General features: G+C 41.8%; 1 protein-coding gene across 5 annotated transcripts in view; it reads right to left on the reverse strand.

Moving 5' to 3' along the window:
- The window catches only part of TMEM181 (transmembrane protein 181), a 393,500-nt gene that overhangs the window by 88,789 nt on the left and 283,721 nt on the right, over positions 1–20,990 (reverse strand). For all 5 annotated transcript variants that reach the window (XM_073671509.1, XM_073671510.1, XM_073671506.1 and 2 more), the window contains exons 10-11: positions 7,386–7,477; positions 3,062–3,119 (exon numbers count right to left, since the gene is read on the reverse strand). In XM_073671509.1, coding sequence (XP_073527610.1) covers positions 3,062–3,119; positions 7,386–7,477 — 150 coding nt within the window. The remainder of the gene's footprint in view (positions 1–3,061; positions 3,120–7,385; positions 7,478–20,990) is intronic.

Genomic DNA, 20,990 nt, shown 5'->3' on the forward strand with positions numbered 1-20,990 from the left:
CTAGACATGCTTGTTCAGCAGTTTTAGCTCTAGGATGGGGTGAATAGACCGGTCTTCTTGGGGTCAACAAAAAGGTATGAATAAAATCCTTTACAACATTCTTGAAAGTGAACGTTAACAATAATGCCTGAATATAGAAGGGAAAAAATGGCCGGTAAAAAAATGGGGAACAGGAAGGGTGTTTGTGGGTGACAGGATAGAAAAAAAACGATGTTGCAGAGGGGTGGAGAATTGTATCTTGTATGTGGAGGAGACAATGTCCCTGACCCAGGCGTCATTGATGGCAGGAAGCTACACATCCCGAAACAGGAATAGACGTCCGCCCACCTGAAAAGGGTTGCAGAGTGGGGGCCCAGTCATGTGGAGGAAAACTTTTTGCGTGGATAACAGAATGGAGTAGGCTTGAATGATGGCCTATTCTTGTCTTGACGGTTAGGCGAAAATTGACTAAAGGAGCAAAACTGATGTGGGTTCGGGTTGCAGAAGGATCAGAAATATTTAGGCTGTGCGAGTAGGATGCTCTTCCCACCTCCGACGTTTGAAACTATTTTGTCAAGGGTAAAGAATTCTGGAAAGGAAGGCTCGTGAAAGATCATTTGGATGTGAGGTCCGTATTCCAAGACTTGAGCCTAAGGACTCGATGGATTGCTACATTGTTGCTTGGGGCTTGAGCAGAACAGCTGGATGCATCAAAAGGGGTGGAGTAGACAATTATCTACATGGGCAATCTGATCTGCAAAGTCTGCCAACTCTGAGGTTGAAGCCTCAACCAGGGTGGTTTGTCTTGAAGACGTGTTAAACTTCGAAATGTGTTAATAAACCGCATTTGATCCACACAGGGCTCTGACTCCATCAATTCAACAGCCTCCTCTATCCAGGCAGTGCAGGAAGTAACCCCTTAATCTCCACATCAGCATCTTTGTGTGTCTGTAGCAGCCTGTATGTAAGCAAAATAAATGGCTGTGGTTACACACCCCTGCCAGGTGATCAATTCTCCTTACCAATTGATATTTATTTACCTGGATAAAACCCCATTGCGCTACTGTCCTTGTAGTTCTTCCCTTTTTCACATGAACTATAACAAACAATAGCCTGGAGAGGTTCATTGACTTCTTTGGAAAATTTTTTAAAGAATGCTCTGTGAAGTGTACAGAGGTCATTGTGCAGAGAGGGGGAGAAGCTGTAATAATCACCTTGTCAATGGGGGGATAACTGATATATATATATACAGTACAGACTAAAAGTTTGGACACACCTTCTCATTTAAAGATTTTTCTGTATTTTCATGACTATGAAAATTGTACATTCACACTGAAGGCATCAAAACTATGAATTAACACATGTGGAATTATATACTTAACAAAAAAGTGTGAAACAACTGAAAATATGTCTTATATTCTAGGTTCTTCAAAGTAGCCACCTTTTGCTTTGATGACTGCTTTGCACACTCTTGGCATTCTCTTGATGAGCTTCAAGAGGTAGTCACCGGAAATGGTCTTCCAACCATCTTGAAGGAGTTCCCAGAGATGCTTAGCACTTGTTGGCCCTTTTGCCTTCACTCTCCGGTCCAGCTCACCCCAAACCATCTCGATTGGGTTCAGGTCTGGTGACTGTGGAGGCCAGGTCATCTGGCGTAGCACCCCATCACTCTTCTTCTTGGTTAAATAGCCCTTACACAGCCTGGAGGTGTGTTTGGGGTCATTGTCCTGTTGAAAAATAAATAATGGTCCAACTAAACGCAAACCGGATGGAATAGCATTGCCGCTGCAAGATGCTGTGGTAGCCATGCTGGTTCAGTATGCCTTCAATTTTGAATAAATCCCCAACAGTGTTACCAGCAAAGCACCCCACACAATCACACCTCCTCCTTCATGCTTCACGGTGGGAACCAGGCATGTAGAGTGCATCCGTTCACCTTTTCTGCGTCGCACAAAGACACGGTGGTTGGAACCAAAGATCTCAAATTTGGACTCATCAGACCAAAGCACAGATTTCCACTGGTCTAATGTCCATTCCTTGTGTTCTTTAGCCCAAACAAGTCTCTTCTGCTTGTTGCCTGTCCTTAGCAGTGCTTTCCTAGCAGCTATTTTACCATGAAGGCCTGCTGCACAAAGTCTCCTCTTAGCAGTTGTTGTAGAAATGTGTCTGCTGCTAGAACTCTGCTTCATTGACCTGGTCTCTAATCTGAGCTGCCGTTAACCTGCGATTTCTGAGGCTGGTGTCCCGGATAAACTTATCCTCAGAAGCAGAGGTGACTCTTGGTCTTCCTTTCCTGGGGCGGTCCTCATGTGAGCCACTTTCTTTGTAGCGCTTGATGGTTTTTGCAACTGCACTTGGGGACTCTTTCAAAGTTCGCCCAATTTTTCGCACTAACTGACCTTCATTTCTTAAATTAATGATGGCCACTCGTTTTTCTTTACTTAGACGCTTTTTTCTTGCCTTAATACAAATTCTAACAGTCTATTCAGTAGGACTATCAGCTGTGTGTCCACCAGACTTCTGCACAACACAACTGATGGTCCCAACCCCATTTATAAGGCAAGAAATCCCACTTATTAAACCTGACAGGGCACACCTGTGAAGTGAAACCCATTTCCGGTGACTACCTCTTGAAGCTCATCAAGAGAATGCCAAGAGTGTGCAAAGCAGTCATCAAAGCAAAAGGTGGCTACTTTGAAGAACCTAGAATATAAGACATATTTTCAGTTGTTTCACACTTTTTTGATAAGTATATAATTCCACATGTGTTAATTCATAGTTTTGATGCCTTCAGTGTGAATGTACAATTTTCATAATCATGAAAATACAGAAAAATCTTAAAATGAGAAGGTGTGTCCAAACTTTTGGTCTGTACTGTACATGTGTATATATATGAATGTGTGTGTGTTACCTGCCATAGTTGTCCTGGCTTGTGATGATAATGAGATGACGACTGACAACGATTTTATGGATTTAAAAAAAAGAATCACAAATAATGATAGAAAGTAGAAAAAAATAAAATGCATAAAAATATTTGCTAACAATATCACATTCTACACTACACATAACATAGTCAACTCACCTGAAAATTACCAGTATCTACTCTGTATTGGTAAGTTGGATCATGTAATTCGTTAACGCTGTTGAAAAGAAGCAAACACAAAGAAGTCATGTGAAACAATCCTACAGCCAGAAACAATACATCTCTAAGAGGCACAAAGTGCATGAACAAATGTAAGGTACAGTAGTGTGAAAAAGTGTTTGTCCCCTTCCTGATTGCTTATTCTTTTGCATGTTTGTCACATGCAAATTTACATCAGATCACAAAACAAATTTAAATATTAGACAAAGATAACACAAGTAAACACAAAATGCAGTTTTTAAATAAAGGGAACAATGGTGAACCTTCCCAGGAATCGCCGGCTGACTAAATTTACCCCAAGAGCCCAGCGACGACTCATCCAAGAGGTCACAAAAGACCCCACAACAACATCCAAAGGCCTCATTTGGCTCAGTAAAGGTCAGTGTTCATGACTCCACCATAAGAAAAAGAATGGGCAAAAAGGGCATACATGGCAGAGTTCCAAGACGAAAACAACTGTTGAGAAAAAAGAACAGTTTTGTCAGTTTTGCCAGAAAACATTTTGATGATCGCCAAGACTTTTAGGAGAATACATTGTGGACTGACTCGGACAATTACACCATTAATTCTGAGACAAAAGTTGAACTTTTTGAAAGTTGTATGTCGCATTACATCTGGCGTAGAAGTAACACAGCATTTCAGAAAAGGAACATCATACCAACAGTAAAATATTGTGGTGGTAGTGTGATGGTCTGGGGCTGTTTTGCTGCTTCGGGACCTGGAAGACTTGCTGTGGTAAATGGAGCCATGAATTCTGCTGTCTACCAAAAAAATCCAGAAGGAGAATGTCCGGCCATCTATTTGTGACCTTAAGCTGAAGCGTACTTGGGTTATGCAGCAGGACAATGATCCAAAACACACCAGCAAGTCCACCACTGAATGGCTTAACACAATTAAGACTTTGGCGTGACCTAGTCAAAGTCCTGACCTAAATCCTATTGAGATGCTGTGCCATGACCTTAAAAAGGCGGTTCATGCTTGGAAACCCCCCAATGTGTTTGATTTACAACAATTTTGCAAAGATGAGTGAGCAAAAATTCCTCCAGAGCGTTGTAAAAGATTCATTGCCAATTATCGCAAACGCTTGATTGCAGTAGTTGCTGCTAAAGGTGGCCCAACCACTTATTAGATTTAGTGGGCAATCACTTTTTTACACAGGACCCTGTAGGTTTGGATTTCTTTTTCCCTTAATAATAAAGACCTTCATTTGAAAACTGCATTTTGTGTTTACTTGTATTACCTGTGTCTAATATTTAAATTTGTTTTGCGATCTGAAACATTTAAGTGTGACAAACATGCAAAAGAATAAGAAATCAGGAAGGGGGTAAACACTTTTTCACACCACTGTACAATACTTTACTATGTTTTTCATAGCCGGCTATGGGCTAATAATTTATATCAGTCTTAAAGGGAAGGTGCCGTGATTTTAATTTTTGTATTGATAATTATTGATTATAAAATCATATTTTTAATACAAAATTAAATGAATTACAGTCATATTTTATTTATCAATTTTTATTTCAGCCACTGGGGGCTGCTATTTTCATTTGGGGGATGTGTAATTGTCCGAGTAGGACAGTTACACACCTCACTTAAGATAGCCCTGGGCATAAGAGACTGCGACCTTATTTCTTGTATTGAGGCCTTTTTCCTGCCTTTTAGCTGCGACCTGTGCTGTCCAGATCACAGCTGTGGGAGGAGATCACAGCCATTTTGTTGTAGCCCGCAGAGTATGTTGTGTGCTTAATTTTCCCCCAGTCATCGCACGCACTGCTCAGTGCATGTAGTGATAGGAGCTGCCTGGGGGAGAAGATGCCAAGGAGCGAAGATAAGGGGTGAGTACGTGTGCGGTGATCACAGCCTGTAATTACAATTAATGACAGTACAGGCTGAGTTCACTGCTCCCCGCCGGCCTGTTCAGAGCACAACAGGGAGATCATCCATCTGCTGTGCTCTGAACACACAGGATTGGGCTCAGCACTGCATGTGAGCGCACAGAAGGTAAGTACAAGTGTTTTTTTTTCTATGCATCGTATAGATGGGGCCACATACCAGGATGGGATTGAGGGGCCATATATATACCAGTATGGGATGGAGGGGCCATATACATTCCAGGATGGGATGGAGGGGCCATATACATTCCAGGATGGGATGGAGGGGCCATATACATTCCAGGATGGGATGGAGGGGCCATATACATTCCAGGATGGGATGGAGGGGCCATATACATTCCAGGATGGGATGGAGGGGCCATATATATACCAGGATGGGATGGAGGGGCCATATATATACCAGGATGGGAAGGAAGGGCCATATATATACCAGGATGGGATGGAGGGGCCATATGTATACCAGGACGGGATGGAGTGTTCCTATATACCAGGATGGCATGGAAGTGGCCATATATAACAGGAGAATGGGAATATATACCAGGCTGTAGGGGCCAAATACCAGGATGGAGGAGCACTATTATATATTCATATTGTATGAAGCACTGTGGGCCCATTATACTGTGTTGCACTATATGGGGCCATTACACTCTATGGAGCACTATATGGGGTCATTATACTGTATGGAGCACTATATGGGGTCATTATACTGTATGGAGCACTATATGGGGCCATTATACTGTAAGAAGCACTAAATCGGGCCATTATATTGTATGGAGCACTATATGGGGCCATTAAACTGTGGGGTAGTATGCGACTGTGATGAGAGGTATAGTTACTGACATCACCACTCATCACAGCCACCATGTCTCGTTGAGCGCAGCGGGACCTGGAGTGGCTGCTGCTGCAGCGTATGGAGTGTTGCCATGGACTACAGAAACCTGCATAGGAACTTTTTTAAAATATTGGTGAACAAGGGACAGTGTCTTGTCTTTATTTCTCTCGTTTTATTTTTTTTCAGGTTTCCATTCTTGGACTACGGCGGATTCTCTGGACTATGGCGGTCCTGCATGTTTTTTTTTTTTCAAAAATAAATTAGTGAACCAGGGAAAGTGTTGGGGAGTGTTTATTTTCAAATAAAATTTATTTCTCTGCTTGTGTTTTGTTTTTCATTATTGGGTAAGTAATGGGGTTGTCTGATAGACTTTTCTCCATTACTAATACCAGGGCTTGATGCCAGATGTAATTTTTGACAAATTCCAGCCACTATTACACTACTGCTTCCACAGAAGTGGACAGAGCAGGGTTACACATTTCTAAGGGAGCAGAGGCGTAATGTGTGACTCCGCTTCGTTCACTTCTATGCGAGCAGGGTCACGTATCTAACACGAGTTTATAATACAGCAAGCAGCACAAACTAATAGAATCGGTGCTGCCGATCATCCTTGGTGATGCTGTCTACTTGTCAGTATCACTGGCAGTCACCAACAAAATGATCAATACTCCCCAGACCGGTGTATCCAATCCCATCATGTGCGATACGCCCCAGACCAGTGTATCTAATTACATCATGTGCGACACGGCCCAGAACGGTGTATCTAATTCCATCATGTGCGATACGTCCCAGACAGGTGTATCCAATCCAATCATGCGCAATACACCCCAGACCAGTGTATCCAATTCCATCATGTGCGATATGCCCCAGACCAGTGTATCAAATCCCATCATACGCGATACGCCCTAGAGCGGTGTATCAAATCCAATCATGCAATACACTCTGCGTATCTAGATACAAGGCTCAGTGTAATGTATCATGTGCTGTGAATAATCCCAGTGTGTGATAAACCTAATCCCAGTTTACGATACAGTGAGCAGCACCAACTATCAGAATCAGCGCTGGCCATCCTTGGTGACGCTGTACTTGTCAGTATCACTGGCAGTCGCCATATTGTGATCATAAACTTCATCTCTTCTTATCTTTTTAAAAACACCCAGAAGGGAAGGAGAGAAGTGAAGTCACACCCATGTGAGCAGATCCCGCCCACATTTACTGCAGTCGTAATGTGAGCTAGTTGTACACTAGGTTTTCATGGCAAATTTCAGCAGCTGCTCCCCATTTTTAAATTAATTTTCATATTTTACTTAATTAAAAACAAATATTTTAATTTAAATCAAAATATTAATACTTTAAATGTTTTTAATTTAAATCTAAATATTAATACTTTAAAGGTTTTTAATAGTTGAAAAATAATTTTTTATGGCACCTTTCCTTTAAAGGTAATTCCTATATAAAGTAAAGTGAATCTATAAAAGGAATTATGATAAACTGCAACAGTATTCAATAAAACATTACCCACAACAGTGCCAATACTTACGTCTGCCATATTCCTAGTGTCACAGAAGCAAGCCAAAGCAGTCCAACTATAAGAAATTTGGGCAAATAAAACGTCATGCACTTCCTCTCACCCTAGATTTAAAAGATAAAAAAATAGTTATGTCCAACATTATAGTAGCTTTGCTGTAACGCTATATAGAATACCAATGTTCAAGCCCATCATTTTATCCCTTTCAACCCAAAGCCTGTTTTCATCATCCTGACCAGGGTCATTTTTTGAATTCTGACCAGTGTCACTTGTGGAAATAAGGCTTTTTGTAAATACATTGCACTTTCAATCTTGCCTGTGAGCTGCGCTATCGCTGACCGCTCACCACGCATCATGTGACCCTGACTGCAGCAGACTCTGACATCGGCTGATGTCACATCATAGAATCATAGAATGGTAGAGTTGGAAGGGACCTCCTGGGTCATCTGGTCCAACCCCCTGCTCAAAGCAGGATTCACTAGATCATCTCAGACAGATGTCTGTCCAGCCTCTGTTTGAAGACGTCCATTGAAGGGGAACTCACCACCTCTCGCATCAAGTTCTGACTGCAGCTGGGCGTGACCCAGTGATGTGCGCCCCCCTGATTGATGGGATGTGGGTGTCACAGCCCAGCATCCACAGCGTGCTTTCCCAATAAATGCAGAGGAGAGGGAAAGCGTATGCGCGACAGTGTCATGCGAGGGCTTTTTGCAGGACAAGTTGATGTTTTTATTGGTACTATTTTCGGGCAAATTACATCTTATGATCACTTTTTATTCCGCTTTTTGGGAGGCAGAATTAACAAAAACCAGCAATTAAGGAATTGCTTTTGTTTTGTTTTTTATGCTGTTCCGCGTGTGGTAAAATTTATAAGGCAGCTTTATTCTTCGGGTCAGTACGTTTACAGGGATATCACATTTATATCGTTTTTATGGTTTGCCACTTTTACACAATAAAAACTATTTTATAGAAAAAAATATTTTTGCATCGCTTTATTCTGAGAGCTATAACTTTTTTATTTTTCGGCTGATGGAGCTGTATGGCGGCTTGTTTTCAGCGGTACCATTTTTATTTACATTCGTCTTTTTGATTGCATTTTGTTCCACCTTTTGTTCGGTGTAATGATAAAGCATAGTTTTTTGGCTGTTTTTTCTTTTTTTAGTGGTGTTCACTGAAGGGGTTGACTAGTGGGACAGTTTTATTCTTCGGGTCGTTCCGGACACAGCGATACCAAATATGTGCACTTTTTTATTTTTTTACACAGATAAATTTAATTATTGGATTGATAGGTTTTTCCTTTTTTTTGGTTCTTTATTTTGTGGTGTGTTTTTTTTTTATATATATTTTTATTAACTTTTTTGTTACTGTTTCACAAGGTCGCACTATGGGACATCAACTTTCCCTGCCCTGATCGCTGATCTAATACTCTGCAATGCTTCTGCACTGCAAAGTATCAGATCAGTGTCTGACAGGCAGGAAGGAGGCGTCTGAGCTCCTGCTCTCTTGATAAGGTTGTACTGATGGAAGCACAGAGGGAGCTCACTCCCTCTCTGGTGTCCCGCGATGTCGCTGTCACTATTGACAGCGGCATCACTAGTTAAACAACCGCAGCATATGTATATACGGCGCTTTGCGGAAATGCAGCTCCCACAGCACTGCATGTCGGTAAGGGGTTAAAGAGTTACCAGCATTTTAAATTTTTATCTCATAAATCAACAGTGTATATGAAAATAAGTGACAACATAATATATTTTAGACAAATTTTCTTTTTTCTTCTCCTGGATCTTTCACTCTCAATTAATAGGTAAAGTCTTTAGTCAGAGTCAAAACATTTTCCCATGACTGACGTAGGAGATGACAGTTAGTGCTCATAAAGTTCAATGGGAGGGGAGGAGCTAGAGGCGGTCAGGCATTTTACTGCAAATTCTCCTGAAACAACAAATTACACTGGTTGTCCACCTTTGGCTTGTTTTTTGTACTTAAACACATGTAAGTCTATGTTTACACTAGCCGTTTATTTTAATAAAATTTTTCAGCTGTGTTACATAATACCAGCAAAGTCTATGAGATTTCAGAAATCTCATGCACACAGCTTGATTTTTTTGTCCTCAGTATTTTGTGCTTTGCATGCTTTTTTGCACAATAGAGCATGTCAGTTCTTTCAGAGTTTTTCACCCATTAAAAGCCTTGGGTGGTGCAAAAAACGCTGAAAAAACGCCTAGTGTGAATGTTCTGCTGCGTTTTTAGTAAAAAAAAAAAAAAAAAAAAAACTTTGTTAGTGGGACAACCCCTTACCTCCCCCAAGCCTGTTCTCACCTTCATAACCAAGCAAATTTTTACAATTCTGACCAGTGTCACTGACGACACAGAATTTAATCTTAATAATCCAGATATCAATTTTCAGTACGTCAGGAGACTGTCATTTGTCTGAATGTTGACACTTGAGTTGATGTTAGATGTATCTTATTGTCTGTTATCTTTTTAGGACAGAGACGCAGGGTCATGGAACAATGATATTTGCCAATATGCTGATTACATATTGTACCAGGCCAAATAGTTTGTTGACCTGCAGAGAATTGGAGGACAAACTATGTAAATTGATTAAATGCTCAAACAATGAGACATGAGCCATAGATGTAAATATAAAAAGGGATTACTATCCTGCTGCAAGTAGAATCACAGAGACTCTTCAGAATCAGAGTGAATTGCCAGAGCAACAGCTGAGACACATGGCTCCATCAAGAGGGACGTAGATTTGGATTCTACAAAATGCTAGCTTAAGGGACCACAGTCCTGGCTGGAGGAATACAGATCTGCTCCATTTCACAAAACCCATGGATACATTTGGGGAAACCAGGTTGGGACCCTCCGGTCACCTGGTCCCATGGATATGTTGTTTAGGGTTGCCAGGTGGGACCCTACGGTCACTTGGAACCATGGATACACTCGGAGAAAACCAGGTTGGGACTCTCGGGTCTCCTGGCCACATACCTAAATGGATTGTAAGCTTCCTAAGTTGGTCGTTACTTCCTCTCTTTGGGTGCCAGCCAAAAGTGGGTAGTCGGCCCTGGAAGGCCCAAAGTCTAATCCCTCATAGTAGCAGCGGAAGGGTGAGACTCTGCAAATCTACACCATCTTGGGTATTTTGCTGTGACTGTTCTATATGTTTGTCTGTTTAGTCGTTCAATAAAGTATTGCCACACTGTTTTACCCTCCCCCTGCATTGTCTGAGTAGTATTGTGTCCACGGGAGACCCCGTGTTTTCAAAGTCATTTTATGGAGGTAATAAGTTTGGAACGCTTCAACGGATCCCACTGATTCGGAGACTGTTTTTCGTGACATATTGTACTTAATGATAGTGGTAAAATTCCTTCGATATGACTAGCATATATCTGTGAAAAAACCAGAAACCTGGCAAAAATTTAGCAATTTTCAAACTTTGAATTTTTATGCCCTTAACCCCTTTAAAGCCCAAGACCCGCCCGCACACAGGCTGTGCGGGTGCGATCGCCGCCGGGTGTCAGTTGACTGTCACAGCTGACATCCAGTGATATGTGCAGGGAGCGGTCCCGCACCGCTCCCAGCACACTAACCCCCGCAATGCTGAAATTGAAGTCGATCGCAGCATTGTGGGGGCAAGGGGGGTGATCGGGATACTCACCTCTCACGTCGGAGTCCAGCGAGGTTTGCCACGGCTTCCCGGGTCACCAGACAGCAGTAAGATATTTTGGTCATGCGCAGTGCATGACCAAAGTATCTTCTGTATCTGCAGCGCTGACAGCCTGTATAGCACAGGGATGGTGCTCCATCCCTACGCTATACAGGCAATCAGAATAAAAAAAGTGAAAGTCCCATAGTGGGACAAAGAATTAAAAGTAAAAAAAAGTGTCAGAAAGTGAAAAAAAAGTTGTTGTTTTTTAAAAAAAATAATAAAATCCACCAAAAATAAAAATATAATGTACCAGTCAATAAATATTATAAAAAAAAAACAATAAAAGTACACATATTTGGTATTGTCGTGTCCAGAGCGACCTGACCTATTAAACTGTCCCTCTAGTTAGCCCCTTCAGTGAACACGGTAAAAAAAAAAAAAAACGAAGCAAAAAACAATGCTTCATCATTATACCGCAAAACAAAAAATGGAACATAACATGCGATCAAAAAGACGAATATAAATAAAAATGGTACCGCTGAAAATGTCATCTTGTCCCGCAAAAAACAAGCCGCCATACAGCTCCATCAGCTGAAAAATAAATAAGCTATAGCTCACAGAATAAAGCAAAAAAAATGTTTTCTATAAAATAGCTTTTATTGTGTAAAAGCGCCAAAACAAAGAAAAACTATATAAATGTGGTACCACTGTAAACGTACTGACCCGAAGAATAAAGCTATCTTATTAATTTTCCCACACACGGAACAGCATAAAAAGATTAAAAAAAAAACAATCCCTGAATTGTTGGTTTTTGTTTATTCTGCCTCCCAAAAATCGGAATAGAAAGCGATCAAAAAATGTCACGTGACTGAAAATGGTACCAATAAAAATGTCAACTCATGCCGCAAAAAACAAGCTGTCACATGACTCTGTCTGCCAAAATATGGAAAAATTATAGCTCTCAAAATATGGCGATGCAAAAACTAGATTTTTACAAAAAAATGCGTCTTTTAGTGTGTGACAGCTGTCAATCATAAAAACCCGATATGATTCTGGTATCACTGTAATCGCACCGACCCAAAGAATAAAGTCATCTAATCACTTATACCGCACAAGGAACGGCGTAAAAAATAAACTCTCAGGTTAGGGTTGTGCTAGGGTTGAGGTTGGGATTTTTTTCAAAAGTAAAAAAAAAAAAGATGACGATATGGCGACTAGTGTTGAGCGCAAGTGCTCGCTACTTGACTTTGCATCGGGTGCTCGGGTATGCACTGAGTATCACGGGTGTCCGAGTGACATGCTCGAGTCTCCGTCCCATATGCTTCGCGGCCAAAAAAACCTTGCGGGGATTGCCGGCCATGCACGAGCGATCCCCACATTTTTTTTGGGTGTCTAACAACTGTAAAACATGCGGGCGGGGACTCGAGCATGTCACTCGAGGACCCCTGATACATGGTGCGTACCGAGTACCCGATGCAAACTCAAGTAGCGAGCACTTGCACTCAAGACTAATGACAACTTATTCAATATGATGACCTAATGTTATCAAATTCTGTGTCGTACCTCTGTGTTCAAAATGTTCACTATACCCCTTGATAAAATCCTTGAGGGGTCTAGTTTCCAAAATGGTGTCACTTATGGGGGGTTTCTACTGTTTAGGCACATCAGGGGCTCCCCAAGCGCAACATGGCGTCCGCTAATTATTCAAGCAAATTTTGCATTCAAAAAGTCAAATGGCACTCCTTCCCTTCCAAGCCTTGCCGTGCGCCCAAACAGTGTTTTTCCCCACATATGGGGTATCTGCGTGCTCAGGGGAAATTGCACAACAAATTTTGGGGTCCATTTTTTCCTGTTAACCCTGCGAAAATAAAAAAAATTGGGTCTAAAGTAACATTTTTGTGAAAAAAGTTAAAATGTTCATTTTTTTCTTCCACATTCCAAAACTTCCTGTGAAGCAACCTGAATGGTTAATAAAGTTCTTGAATGTGGTTTTGAGCACCTTGAGGGGCGCAGTTTTTAAAATGGAGCCACTTTTGGGTAAGGGCATAAAAATTCAAATTTTGAAAATTGCAACATTTTCACCAGTGGTCATAATTGTAAAAATTGGCCTGGTCATTAATGTGCAAACCACCTTGGGTTGTAAAGGGGTTAAATCTGAGAAAGAGGTCACACAAAATAGTTAATATATAACATTTCCCACATGTCTACTTTACATCAGCACAATTTGTAAAACTATTTTTTTTTGCTAAGAAGTTAGAAGGGTTAAAAGTTGACCAGCGATTTCTCTTTTTTCCAACAACATTTACAAAACCTTTTTTTTTTTTTAGGTACCACAGCACATTTGAAGTGACTTTGACAGAAAATACCCAAAAGTGACACCATTCCAAAAACTGCACCCTTCGAGGTGCTCAAAACCACATTCAAGAAGTTTATTAACCCTTCAGGTGCTTCACAGCAAGTGAAGCGATTTAGGAGGGAAAAAATGAACATTTAACTTTTTTCACTAAAATTTTACTTTAGATCCAATTTTTTTACTTTAACAAGGGTAACAGGAGAAGGGTAACATGATCTTCACTGTCCTATTATAGGAATAGAAGACTCCAGGTTATCTATAAACAGAAAAATGATGAGGGAATATTTAGCTAACATAAATAAGTCCAAGCCTCCAGGTCCATATGAATTACACCCCAGAGTACTGAAGGAGATCGTAGAAGAAATTTTAGAACCACTCTCCATAATCTTTGAAAATTCTTGGAGAACAGGAGAAGTACCAGAAGACTGGAGAAGAGCAAATGTTGTTCCTATCTTCAAAAAGGGGAAGAAGGTGGACCCAGGGAACTATAGGCCGGTGAGTCTGACCTCTATACCAGGAAAGATCTTTGAACAAATTATTAAACAACATGTATGTAAGTACCTGGATAAGAAAGAAGTGATTAACCAGAGTCAGCATGGGTTTGTAGCTAACAAGTCATGTCAGACTAACTTAATTTCCTTGTATGACAGAATCACTGACTTTGTGGATCAGGGAAATGCTGTAGATATAGTATATCTTGACTTCAGCAAAGCATTTGACAAAGTATCTCACACCATCCTTAATGAAAAAATGACCAAGTATGGAATGGACAAGGCAACTGTCAGGCTGTGTGCCACTATGCGCTTTTTAAGCGTTTCCGCAGTGGCAATTCCGCTGCAGAAACGCTTAAAAACGCTTGGTAGAAGGTCTGCCATGTTCCCCAATGATAATCCGTATGTGCTGTGCACATGCTGCGGAAATTGGAGAAGAGGAGAATCTCCTCGGGACCCGGGTACCATAGTACCTGTAAAAAAAAAAAAGAATAAAATAAAAGATAAATATTATACTTACCTTCTGATGGCCCCCGATGTCCTTGTCTCGGCTTGCCGGCAGCTCGCGGTGGACTCAAGCACCTGCGGTGATGTCATTTAGTCATGTGACGGGTCACGCGCCCGCTGACATCGGTAGGTCCTTAAGTCTACTGCGAGCTGCCGGCAAACCAAGACAAGGACACCGGGGGCCATCAGAAGGTAAGTATAATATTTATTTTTTACCATTCTTTAAGGTCACACTATATAAATCTATGCCGTTTGCGCTTGGGAAGCGCTTGACAACCCGCATGCGGAAATGCAAGTGAAGAATGCTTCACTTCCGCTTGTCCCTGGCAGGAAAAATGCATGTACAATCCGCATGCGTTTTTTCTGCCAGGGAGATGCAGAAACGCTCAGGAAAAATCCGGAGCATTTCTGCACCGTGGGTACATAGCCTTAGGTGGATTCAAAACTGGCTTAGTGATCAGACTCAAAGAGTGGTTGTTAATGGCTTCACATCCAGTTGGATGAATGTCTCAGGTGGAGTACCACAAGGCTCTGTCCTGGGAACTGTACTGTTCAACATCTTTATTAGAGCTAAGCAACAGTACACGTGAAAAAGACTTAGGTATACTAATAGATCATAGACTGAACATGAGTCAACAGTGTGATGCAGCAGCAAAAAAGGCAAATACAATTCTGGGATGTATTAACAGAAGCATACTGTCTAGATCACGTTAAGTCATTATCGCACTTTACTCTTCTTTGGTCAGACCTCATCTGGAATACTGTGTCCAGTTTTGGGCACCACATTTTAAAAAAGATATATCGACAAACTGGAGCAAGCTCAGAGAAGAGAGACCAGAATGGTGACCGGTCTGCAAACCATGTCCTATGAAGAACGGTTACAGTATTTGGAATGTTTAGCTTACAGAAAAGAAGACTTAATAGCCGTCTACAAATATCTCACGGGCTGTCATATTGTAGAAGGATCATCTTTATTCTCATTTGCACAAGGAAAGACTAGAAGCAATGGGATGAAACTGAATGGGAGGTGACAGATTAGATATTAGAAAAAACTTTTTGACAGTTAGGGTGATCAATGAGTGGAACAGGCTGCCACGAGAGGTGGTGAGTTCCCCTTCAATGGACGTCTTCAAACAAAGGCTGGACAGATACCTGTCTGGGATGATTTAGTGAATCCTGCTTTGAGCAGGGGGTTGGACCAGATGACGCAGGAGGTCCCTTCCAACTGTACCATTCTATGATTCTATGAAACGAACCACAAAATTTGTTGTGCAATTTCTCCTTAGTATGCCAATACCCCATATGTGGGGGAAAACCACTGTTTGGGCCCACAGCAGGGATCGGAAGGGAAGGGGCACCATTTGACTTTTTGAACGCAAAACTGGCTACTGGCTGGAATCGAGAAAGTACACCATGTTGCGTTGGGAAAGCCCCTGATGTGATTAAACAGTGGAACCCCCCCAAAAGAGACACCATTTTGGAAACGATACACCTCAAGGAACTTATCTAAATGTGTAGTGAGCACCTTGAGCCCCCGATGCTTCACAGAAGTTGACAACGTTGAGCCGTGAAACTAAAAAAAAAAAAAAAATCACTTTTTTCCACATAAAAAAATCTTTTAGCCCCAAATATTTATTTTCACAAGGGTAACAGAAGAAAATGGACCCCAGAAATTGTTCTGCAATTTCTCATGAGTACGCAGATACCCATATGTAAGAGAAACCACTGTTTGGATGCATGGCAGGGCCCGGAATCGAAGGAGCATTGTTTGACTTTTCGAGCACAAAATTGGCTGGAATGGAAAGTGGACGCCATGTCGTGTTTGGAGAGCTCCTGATGTGTCTAAACAGTGGAAACCCCCCAAAAGTGAGCCCATTTTGGCAACTAGACCCCTCAAGGAATTTATATAGATGTGTAGTGAGCACCTTGAACTACCAGATACTTCTCACAGAAGTTTATAACGTAAAGCCGTGAAAATAAAAAAAAATTAATTTTTTAAACAAAAATGTTATTTTAGCCCCAAATTATTATATTTCTAAAAGGGTAACAAAAGAAAAAAATCTGTTGTGCAATTTCACCTGAGTACGCCGATACCCCATATGTGAAGAAAAACTACTGTTTGAGAGTATACGGCAGGGCACGGAAGGGAAGGAGTGACGTTTTGGAATGCAGACTTTGATGGAATGGTCTGCGGGCATCATGTCACATTTGGAGAGCCCCTGATGTACCAAAACAATGGAGACCCCCACAATTGACCCCATTTTGGAAACTAGACCGCCCAAGCAATTTACATAGATGTGTGGTGAGCACGTTGAACCTCTAGGTGCACCACTGAAAATTATAACATTGTGAGTCGTGAAAATAATAAATAAAAAATTAACCACGCGATAATCTATTGTATTCTAACATACCAAAGGTTTGGAGGCAGGACAAGTGAAAATTCGCTACATCTCAAATTACAACCATGAGTGGGAGAACATGAGGAAAATCATGACCAAACATTGGGACATTTTGGCAACTGATGCCTCCCTGGGACCAATTCTTGGGTATCGTCCCCTCATGACCCCAAGACGGGCCAAAAATCTAAAAGATCTCCTAGTCTCTAGCCACTATGTCCCGATGCAGCCAAATCCTTTTGGTTCTCACAGACCGACCCTCGGGACATTTCCTTGTGGCCGGTGTCTTGCCTGCGCCAATGTCGCGCACTACAACACGTTCACGTCCTCAGATGGCAAAAAAACAATCTAAAATTAGACACTATATTTCCTGTGGCACTAATAACGTTATCTATTATGCCACGTGTGATTGCCCTCTAATCTATATCGGATTAACATCCAGGGAACTGAGAATACAGGGAACTGAGAATACGTGTACGTGAGCATGTGCGCGACATTGGTGCGGCCAAGACGGTGGCCGACACAAATGAACTTAAAAGTATCCCCAGGCACTTTAGGGCTGTTCACAACTGCGACCCTAGCTGTCTCAGAGTGTGGGGGATAGATGTAATACATTTGGGTGCGCGGGGTGGCAATGTTAGAAAGATCTTGGCACAAGTGGAAGCCAAGTGGATCGTGACACTCGGGACATTGTCACCCCACGGACTAAATGAGTCTCTTTCGTTCTCTTCTTTTCTATAACATCACTATACCGGTAGTTGATCTCACACTATATGGTGACCCCCCCTTAACTGCCTCTACTGCGCCCGTTAGGGACGTAAATGTTTTTGGGTTTACTCCTGTTTTTAAAATTTCTATGTTTTTATTGTTTTTTAATCTAGTTATTTCTTTAGTTTTTTTTTTCTAGATAATGTAACACATTCTCTTTTTGCACTTTACTGGACCAATCTTTATCTATTTAAAATGATTTATGTGATGTCAAATGGCTCAGATGAAACGGAGGATGGAATGATAAATTGATGAAAAAGGAAAATAAAAGGACTACCTATGGATGAACTGTAACAGATGCTGGACTATGTACTTATTTATTCCCCTGTTCATTCTTTCTTTTTTTTCTGACATGTACCAGGTGACATCTGGGACCCCTCCTCCTTTTCCCCTACGTGTCTCCTTTTTTCAGTCAGTGCTGCTGCCCCGTGACATGGCGCCCATGCGCCGGCCCTCTGGTGGCTGGGCGCGCCCCCAGCTGTCTTTATGACGTCTGCACACGGTCGGGCACTACCGCAATCACTGCGGCGTGCCTGCGCTTGAGCGGCAGGTCTTGACGGCCTGGGGGTGGCGCCTGACACGGGACTCGGTGGGCGCATGCACCATTTCTGCGTCTCTGGGACACCCGCACCTGCCCCTCTCATACCATGCGCGAGATATTTAAAAAGGTCCTTCATTCCCATCAACACTACTGCCCCTTGAGGTGAGGAAGAGGCCCCAGCTGCCGCGAAATGAGCGTCGGGGGACGTACTTGAGACTCCCATCCGACTAGCCGGTCCACGGCCTGCAACCCCTGGTAAGAGTACCACCTCAGTTATGATAATTCTTAAAGACACATTTACCCTGCTACTCAGTCAGCAAGGGAATAGAGGGTACTCTCTTCTCTCTTATAGGGGGAGCCTATTAAAATGTATTAAAATGTTTTGTCATTTGCAAATTTTATACTAATTGAAGACATGCATGCAGTACCTTATGTAACAGGCTCTGTCTGACTGCTTCTCAGCAGTGCACTACTTAGTGCTCCACCACATGGCCAGTCTAATAATAGCCTGTTAATCCTGACACTATCATGTGTTTTCTTAACAAATCATAGGCTTATTATATATTTTATTATAACTTTTGCCTTATTTGTCAGGAATTATGGGTGCATTGTTTTTCATCTTTATGGTGTTTTGTTTCTTTCTATTTGCAAATCTATATGAACTTGATTAAGTATCTAGTACTCTAGCAGGCCTTGCTCGGCCAGATCGGATATTTCATAGTCTACCTTGCTTCTCACTTTGATGTTTTGGGTTTTATTCTTAAATGAATGTTTCAATAAAATATGTATTCTTTTCTAAGCCATGATGACTCTGCTTTTCTCCTGATAAAAAAAAAAAAACCTCAGCAAACTTGTTGCTGAAGTGCTCAATAACCGATCGAACTTTGAAAAGTCGGTCAAAGTTGGGGTCATCTCAGGGAAGACATTGTGCATTATCACTGTAATGCAAAAATGTGTGGATTGCCTCAAATCGTTTACGGGTCATAGCCATGAAGAACAGTGGAGTATTATACAAAACGTCAACACTCCAATATTGCCAAAGCTCTGGCTTCTTCACTAACCCCATGTGAAGGACCAGGCCCCAAAACATCATCATTTGTACTGTGTCTACAGCGGTCCAGTTAGAAAATGATGAAGGGCGGTTTTGTGCCAAAAATTGCTGGGCATACAAATTTCTCTGGACCTACATGAGGTTTACAAAATCTTCAGAGATAAAGACTTTGAAAAAGTCTATTTCTGTGAGGTCGGTAGTGTCAAATTGGATTCCTGACTGCGCCATAAAACCAGGAATCAGTGGCTAATAATCTTTGGGGGTTGAGGTCCATACAGGGTCAGTAACGATGGGCGCTGGTTCATTTTCTGTCCTGGGGTATCTGCGTCGTGGTTCGGTATCACCTGAGTAAGAGGAGGAGGATGAAAAATAAAGGAAGGTGACATTCTCTCCCGGTCAGTGTCGGAGGCAAGAAAAGCGTACGCCTGCTCCTCTGAATATCGTGTTTTGGGACAAGCGGGACGACATTTTTTCACATATATGGTGTTTGTGTGCATACCAAATTTTATTCAGATTTGTATGTTTGGTGTAAACATGTTTTTATTTAAAACAAAAAAAAAGTAAGAAAAGAATCTAGAAAGAAAAAAATCTAGTCCTATCAACTAATCAATTTTTTTTTAATCTCCTTTTTTCACACAAAACAAAATAAAAAAACAAAGGCCGATCAGCGATGTGTCACTAATCAACGCTTGGCGGCTGTAGGACTCACGCACGGATGTGATTTTTTTTTTCTGTGATGACAATATCCCTGACTAAATTTAGTAAAAAAATACTGTAGCATAAGCTAATTACTACGGTATATTTTTACTGTCCCTAATCTATTCCCAGCAACCAATATATAACATTTTTTTAAAAAAAATTTTCACAAAACAAAAAAACAACTGGAGTGATATTAGTCACCGATCAGAGCTGAATGGCTGTAGGATGCATGCACGATGTGGTGCAAATGGGGGAGAAAAGAAATAGGAAAAAAAACATCTTATCAGTGGCTCGACAGATGCAGAATGCAAACATGGAGGTGGTGAAAAAGGGGAGGGGGGGGGAGAGTGGAGAAAAAATAGACAGGGACTAAAAAAGTCCTGGAAAACAGGGAGCACAAGTGCCTATCAGTGATTTGCATCACTGATCAATACTCGGCGGCTGCTCAGAGGTGGTGCAAAGAGGAGGGGAATAGACCGAGGCAAAAGAAAGTGGCAGAAAAAAGCAAGCACAAGTGCGGCTCAGTGATTTGCGTCACTCATCAGTGCTTGACGGCTTCAGAAAGCACGGAAAAGAAACAAACTTGCTAAAGATCGAGCGATCAAGTACTGGTCAGCGCTCGGCGGCAGAAGGTTGTGGGGAGTGGGTTAGGGAGAGGGTGGGAGACTGGGGTGGATTAGGAAAGTTCAGGAACGGATCATTAAAGGATCAGGAACGTTTTTTTTCTTCTTCAGCAGCATGAACACCAGAAGTGATAGCACAGGCTTGAAAAAGTCTATGACACCAAAAGGCCCAGCACAGTGCGATAGAAGTCCTCATGTCTGCAAGCCAGAATGAGGAAGTGCAGTGTAGTTACTGAGTGCTCAGATCGCGTCTCTGCACTCGGATTGGTGACGCCGTGGTAGCTAAGCTCCTGCCTACAATCGGTGCTGTTACAGCACTGATTGTAGGCTGGACATCAGTGCTTCAGGCAAATGTCCAAGGTTGGTTAATACCTACTTGGTTTGATAAGTCATTCTGTGATGACAGAGTGCTTTTAAGGGGAGTCTGTCACAAAGTTTTTGCTATGTAACCTGGCAACAGTATAATGTAGGAGCTGAGACCCTGATTCCAACGATGCACAGTGGCTTGAGAAAGTAGGGCCCTTAGCTTTTTACCT

The sequence above is a fragment of the Phyllobates terribilis genome, unplaced genomic scaffold (genome assembly GCF_046119375.1).
Source record: "Phyllobates terribilis strain yellow unplaced genomic scaffold, ASM4611937v1 Scaffold_3__8_contigs__length_932513732, whole genome shotgun sequence".
Classification (NCBI taxonomy): Eukaryota; Metazoa; Chordata; class Amphibia; order Anura; family Dendrobatidae; genus Phyllobates; species Phyllobates terribilis.